At 31.9% G+C, this 7,516-nt stretch overlaps 1 protein-coding gene across 1 annotated transcript; it reads right to left on the reverse strand.

The window, feature by feature from the left end:
• Positions 1–1,218: 1,218 nt before the first annotated feature.
• LOC121246296 (MLO-like protein 6) lies at positions 1,219–6,780 on the reverse strand. The gene is made up of 16 exons (XM_041144403.1): positions 6,685–6,780; positions 6,370–6,588; positions 5,982–6,039; positions 5,613–5,857; positions 5,112–5,228; positions 4,950–5,010; positions 4,167–4,255; positions 3,476–3,550; positions 3,195–3,289; positions 3,046–3,095; positions 2,866–2,906; positions 2,562–2,735; positions 2,354–2,389; positions 2,160–2,227; positions 1,950–2,010; positions 1,219–1,860 (listed from the first exon to the last, which is right to left on the reverse strand). The coding sequence occupies exons 2-16, from the start codon at positions 6,493–6,495 to the stop codon at positions 1,399–1,401; spliced, it is 1,758 nt and encodes a 585-aa protein (XP_041000337.1). The 5' UTR covers positions 6,496–6,588; positions 6,685–6,780; the 3' UTR covers positions 1,219–1,398.
• Positions 6,781–7,516: the final 736 nt, after the last annotated feature.

Below are 7,516 nucleotides of genomic sequence, written 5' to 3' on the forward strand. Positions count from 1 at the left end.
ATTATTTATTATATTTTGTATTGAAATTTGAAAAAGTTGTAATGATGAGTTGAGATGAGTTTATGAAACAAATGAAATCCACCGACAAGAAGTAGGAATTACATTTAGTTTGGATACAAAAACGGTTTCATCTCATCTCATCTCATCATTACAACTTTCTTAAATTTCCATACAAAATATAATAAAAATTCAATTTTTTCAAATATTAAAATAATAATATTATTATAAAAATATTTTATTCAACTTTCAAATTTAATCTAAAATCATCTCATCTCATCTCACTATCCAAACCATCTTACTTTTTTTCCTGCTTTGTTAAGTTCGACTTGTTTGTGGAAAAACAATTTCTTGTCCTATTAAAAATTCCAATCCAATACTGGTGGACAATATTTTTCTAATCATGAAATTTTTTAATGAGTTTGACATTACTTGCATGGTCTGGCTTGCCTCAAGTTTTAGGTGGATTTTTTTTATATTTTTGCTAAATAATTTTGGGTGGATTCTTTTCTAGTTCACTTAATAAAACAGATTGCCAATCTGGTATTTGTTTTTTCAACTTCATATACCAAATATTAAAAGTGACATAAATTATATATATATATATATATATATATATATTATATAAAAGCAATTCATTTCTTGCTTCTCTTTACTACTTCAGCCACCATGAAATACAGATTGAAACATGGGTTTGTTTCTCTTTATTTCTTCAGTTTACCCTTTATTTTGGCGCTGAAGCAGTTGGTTCGTTGACGCTGATTTTCTTTCGAGCTTCAATTATGAGTTAGTTACATATGGCAATTAGGTCAATATATGCCTTTTTTTGTTTTTGGGCCAAATAAATGCAAGTTTTCAGTGTCAATCTCTTCCACAACATTAATGTTTAATGGAACAGTCAAATCATTGATGCGTTCCTCTTTAATGAAACAGTTTGTCATCAAACTGATCATTTGGCATACATGAGTAGTTTGTAGCCTGCAGGTACAATGAACTTCATTTGTACATCCCGTACTTAAAAAATTTTATGTTATTTTATATGATTCTTGATGATATATATGATCGTTAGAGTTTGACTTGTTAGTAAATTAATATTTTTTATTTTTATTTTTATTTTCCCAATTTGATATGTTTGATCTTGAAAAGAAAAATTAGGTTAAGGGATGATCTTTTTTGCTTCTTTCGTGGGTGTGAAAGAAAAGAATTATACATATCATGATATCCCTCAAAAAACAACAACGAAATTGCGCAAAATGCTTGAATCAATTACAATGCTGCATGCCATTGTTGCTGCTCTCATGTACAGAAAAATGTATACAATGGTACAAGTTAGCAACATTAATCTCCTATTATATTTATATATATATATATATATGTATATATGATCCAATCTCCTTAAAATTAACGAAATGTGAAATCAGAAGTATTCATGTCGATTTCATGGTGAGTACGAATGGCTCCTGGTCCTGGAGGCAATTGCGATGATCTGCCAATTATTATTGGCTCCTGAATTGGCCTTTCTTGCTGATCCAAGTGCCTACTGGGCGATTGAGAATCATCGACTCCATCACTTCGGTTCCTTGGGGATGGGGTCTCTTCTATGTCCCAGTGATGATCATTTTCAACAGCATTGCTCGCCCTTCTCGGGGATGCATGCAAGCTGTCAAGGCTGCTATGGTGATAATTATGCAGGAGGTGAACTGGGGACATCCCGTGTGTGGGAGTTGCAGGCCTACTTGAAAATGGTGAATTCGTCTCAGAATGATGGCTTTGCTTCGTGTTCTTTTTGGCCGTGTGGTGCCAGTTTTTCAATGCTGTTGCCACTCGATCATTGAAAATGGTGGATTTCATGGTGGAACCCATCTGCATTAATAATATATATATCAGTCATAAAAACTATAATATTAATTATATATACATCATGGTGAGAACATAAGATTTCATTTTCTCACCTGAGTAACTAGAGCGTAGAGAGGCAAAGTCACATAGCTGCATAGAACTTGTATGATGACCCTGAAGATCAAGAAAATGACATGATCGTTTAGAGTTAATTAGCAATATTATTATATCCCTAATCAACTCGGTAATGATTCGACAAGTTAAGGGGATTTCAATACTAGCTAGTACTGTGTATTTGTGTGATCGATATATCTGAAACTCACCCCATTGAGATTCTGATGACAATGTCTTCAGTGCGCTTATGGAAGCAATTGCTCGTGCCAAATGCGTACTGAAAGAGATCAAGAAAAATGCATACGACATGAAATTAGATTATATATATATATATATATATGGGACTTTGAATATATATATATATATATATATATATATATATGGAAATGAAATCAAGTCTTACCACACTCCATGCAAAGAAGGCCAGTTGAAATGCATTCTGCAATTAATTAAAAGAAATAACAAATTAATTATTATGTACGAAAAGCAAAATCATGATGATGCTAAGCTAAGCTAGCTAGATTAATATTACATATATATAGTACACAAATTAAGTACATGATATGTAAGTAATTATTAATTAGTTTGGGATATATGTTAGAAATATATACCTGAAAGAGAACAAAGTGAATAAGGAAGAGAATGAAGCGAGGGCGTCCAAACCAGAAGAGGTCATCGCCTAGTTGCACCACAGGTGTACCCTTAACCACATCACCTCTGTCTTGTATTCTTAGCCCCATTTTTGTAATGATCACAAGTAACTTTGTCCCCAATAATAGGATTATCTGTAAAATTCACAAACAAATTTTATAATTAAGCACATCATCATGCATGATGATGATTTTCCATCAAAGGGTTTGAAACTAAGAATTTATAAGAATATGAAATTAATTTGTTTCTGATTTTGTGGCTTACAATCAATGGGACAAACGGTAGCCATAGATAAGAAAACCATCCTGTCCATATATACACAAATTATAAACATTAATTTCTTAGTCATGACTACGTACGTAGTTGATCTTATCAAAATCATGATAATGGCATAAAAAGATTAACTACATTAATGTGTATATATATATATATATAGCTAATTACCGTAAGTGTTGGAGAGGAGGAATAACACCGCAAAGAACCATATGATAGGACTGCATGCATGCGCGTGAAAAGTAAAGTTAGCATGCATAATGATTAATCATTCATACATGCAAGATACATATATATATACACACACACACACTACCAACCTGATCTCCACCACTACTTTAAAATCCTCTTCAAGTGATCTCTTGATGTATTTCTGAAAATCAAATCTCGTTTCACTTTCGGGTGCCAAATGTGCCTGATGAAGTCATGACATATATATAAAACATAACATGATTAATATTTATCATTAATGTGAATTTGGAATCCATTAATTATTACGATCGGGAATATTAATAATTAATGGATGTACAGAAAAGCTAGCCAGCATGCATATATTTGGTGTAAATAAATCTGTATATATATTATATAATGTTAAACTTACCATAATAAATCCATGTCTCAGTGTGAGGTAATCAACCTTGGTAACTGACCTGACGAATTGTCTGAAAAAACACACCTAAAATAGAAGGAAAATAGCCTTTATATAATTAAACAGCTAGTACTGTATATAATATATATTTATATATATATATATATGAAGGCTATATATTTAAAAAAAAAAATTGGATTAATGAGGAGTCAGTCAGAAGATGATCAGTGGTGAACCCTTTCTAGTATATATTCATTAATCAAGTAGTTAATTTTAAGCATTAAATCATTCAATCAAGTGACCCTTAATTTGCTAAATATTGTGATCAGTGTTAATTATTATAATTCACATGATATATCATTGATCATCTATCTCGCTTGGTCGTGATTAGATCATCAAATGCATGCCTTAATTATATTATCATTTAGTTACGTATGTTATATATAATAATAGAGTGGGGTTACTATGCCACCCTACTCTTACCGTTTGGCGTATCGCCCAGTAATTTTTTTTTCATATTTTTTAATACATTTAAATATTTTTAAAAAATAAAAAAATATACCGATATATTAAAAATCACTTTTTTAATCACTAAGTAAAAAATAAAATAAAATTGACTAGCAGTCAAATAGAATGTTCAACTTGAGACGGCAAAGTAGACTTCCTCATAATAATATTCCATTCTATGCATGCAAGTACTTACTATCCAAAGGGAAACCGTTGACTTGCTCCAGACGTTCAAATGTCTTCGTCCAAATGTTGTATCCCTCGCAAACCTAAACCTCTCTGGATCTGCGTTATATATAAATAAGTCATTTGATACATACTCTCTTATATATATAATTATTTTACCCAATGCATTCATGCACTTATATCAAAATTATGGGGAAAAAAAGATTAAAATAAATTGGAAATTCTCTGATCGATCGAATATTTTCTTATAATATTTAATTACAGAATCCTAATTAATATCCTCCGATCAGTAAAAAATAAATTAAGCAGTCATGATCATCTATATAATTGATATGTATTTAAACGGATCCAATGAAATATTGACTGCATGCATATATATATATATATATATATGCGTTGTTTAATTTTATAGCATTATCAAAGATAGAAGAGAAGTACTATATATCATGCATGACTTCATGTGGAGCAACTCATTATCATGACCAAGTCCATTATACAGCGACATCTAATATTTAATTTTATAATATTTTTTTTATTTTTAAGTAAAAAAAAAAAAAGAAAAGGAAAATCAATGATATTACTTCCACGTCAGCAAATAACATTTATTATTTTATTCGTGACACGAGAGAGAGAGAAATCATTAATTGGCCGGTCCGGTTTAGCAGGCCTAGTTCGGCTCATGCCGCATGCAGTAGCTTTCAAAGTTCAAACAAAAGATACGGAGTCCATAAAGGCATAATTAATCACGGGTGAGATAATTAAATTTGAAAGTTTGCGAGACTTTAATAATTACCATTAGAGTACTGATATTCAAGTGTTCTTGTTTCATCCTCCCAAACCTTCCATTTTCTCATCTGCAATCCGATCGAACAAAAATATATAATTAATTCGGAGATCGAGCCAGAGCCAATAATTAGGTGATGATGATCATCATCATGTATTAATTAAAACGTACCTTGGTTCTGCCCAAAGCCAAGGTGATGATGCAGTAAAGCACATGAAAAACAGCCAACACAAAGATGAATACGTGGAGCTGGTGAATCGCATATGCCGACATCAAAGCGACTTTACCCTGCCAAATTCAAATAGTTCATCATCACCATGATCTAAATTTTTAATTGTATTACTGTTTATTATTTTATTATTTTTATTTTTATTATTATTCACAATTATTTAATATTTTATAATTATTTTTTCACTGTTATCCACCGCAAAATACCTAAGAATACATGGCTACCCCAAACGGAACTTAAAGACAAGTGGTAATTTATTATCTATAAATATGTGATATAGATTAATTTGTTTGTATTCCAGCTAGCCAAGAGAATCAAGATCAGATCAGACAGAAAAGAATAAGCCCACCATTTGCAATGGAAACTATCAAAACTGGCATGCAGTACCGTTTGCAACAAAAAAGTAAACGACTAAACTGAGAATTGTGATCCATGGAGCTTACTTTTTCTGCGCATTTGTCATATCCTTTTGTAGCTAATCTTCGCCGCGCACCGAAGCCAGATTCCAGAAATTGAAGTAGTTTACGGCCACTTTTCTCATCATCAGAATCTTCCTCCTTTGACTTACTCTTCGACCCATTTTTACAGGGATGCCAGGTGGCTCCGACACTCTTTGATATACATATATCAGAAATATAGTCTTGAAACACTGTTAGAAGCAAGGATATGAATCCCAGCAGCATAAGTTCTGACAAAAAGAAAAAAAAAAAAAACACAAGAAATAAAAATTGTTAGGCTGCTATGATATACAGACTTGCATGACCTGTTTCAAGGAAAGGAAAGGCAATGATCATCATCTGAATGTGAATGACCTGCTTTGATCTTTTCAAGTGCTTCGTAAAGAGCTCGCTTGTGTTTCTTTTTCAGCCACTGTAAAGGATGCAAGAATTTCAGCAATCAAGACAAATAATACAGACAGAAAGAGGGAATTAACAAAAATAGCCGGCCATCAGAAACTTCTTCAAGAAAGAAGCAGATTTAATTAATGAAACTTCGGACAGGAATTTTTTTTTTTTCTTTTTCTTTTTTCGAGTTATGGTTAAAAGCTCGAAGTACATAGTTAATTAGCTCAAACCAACAAAACTTCGATATTCTAGAAGCCTGTTGCATGAACAATGTATGCAGACGAAAATTAGATGATTATGTTGAGAAATTTTAAGCATCGGGTTCTAATTAATTACAAAAAGAGATAATGCTTACATGTCCAATAATATGAAGAATATACTCGATAAGGATTGAAATAACAATCAACACGAAGCACACCGCAGCCACAGCCCATGTAGGCGTTTCCTCCATTGTCCGCTCATACTCTTGTTTGGGGTCCATGATCAGATCAGTACTACTGCTCCTTCGATCGATGCAGAACTCTGAGAAAGTTGACAATAAACGTCGAAGAAACAATAATGAAAGAGATTACGTACAGATCAGATGATGATGTGGGCAACCTTTACAAGTTCCCCACAAAAAAAGATTGTAGCTTGAAGGGTCGGTTAGTTTTCTCTAGAAATAATACGTGTGAGGGAGGAGATCGAGTTGTTGCAGTTTATATAAAGGATCGATGTATGAAAGTCTGAGACTTTCAATTAAGGGAGGTCGACCGAGAAGATGAGTCCCTTTTTTTTTTTTTTTTTTTGATAAGAAGATGGGTTCCTTGATAGAAGGGTACTTTGACATATTCAAAGCTAGAAGATGATCATGTCAGACGTTGTGGTAACCATGTGAGCGAGACAGAGTTGCTGTCTTCAAATTCAAAATTATTATTATATATCAAGAAATTATTCGTCACACGCTATTCCATTGGCTAAGCTAAACTGATATTTATCAAATCCATGATCTTTATGATGGAGTCTCAAGCTTTATTACATCCAGTGAATAAATCTTTATATATTTATTTTTCTCCTATTTTCGATTTTTCTTTATTTAAAAATTGTTCTCACCTGATTTTTATTTTAAAAAATCTAAAGTTTGAAAATCGGTCACTACTCAATCATGATTTGGGGGGCCGATCGAGTGAGTAGTGCCGTCCATGAATGATTAGGGGGATACCGAATATGTTGGTCAAATAAATACAACTATATATATATGAGTAATTCTATGTACCAGTTACCATTCACTTTCGATCACATCCTACACCTATATTTTTTTTTTTTTTCATAAGATGTAGAGGTGTTTTTTATTAAATGTGAAGTGTGGATAGTGAATAGTAATTGATGAGAAAAATTATATGTATATATATATACATATATATACACACACACATATATATATATATCTATTATTATTATATAAGTGGTTATAAAACGGTCATTAAACGGAAATTCTTGTTTTCCGTTAACTTTCATTAAAT

Source organism: Juglans microcarpa x Juglans regia, chromosome 1S (assembly GCF_004785595.1).
Source record: "Juglans microcarpa x Juglans regia isolate MS1-56 chromosome 1S, Jm3101_v1.0, whole genome shotgun sequence".
Lineage (NCBI taxonomy): Eukaryota > Viridiplantae > Streptophyta > Magnoliopsida > Fagales > Juglandaceae > Juglans > Juglans microcarpa x Juglans regia.

What these genes read in the sequence shown, in the direction of transcription:
- LOC121246296 (XM_041144403.1), bottom strand. Translation starts at nt 6,495, where the DNA reads ATGGACCCCAAACAAGAGTATGAGCGGACAATGGAGGAAACGCCTACA. An exon ending in TGGCTTTGGGCAGAACCAAG is followed by an intron (nt 5,011 to 5,111) that starts GTACGTTTTAAT and finishes ATCGGATTGCAG; the next exon opens with ATGAGAAAATGGAAGGTTTG. An exon ending in TGAATATCAGTACTCTAATG is followed by an intron (nt 4,256 to 4,949) that starts GTAATTATTAAA and finishes TATATAACGCAG; the next exon opens with ATCCAGAGAGGTTTAGGTTT.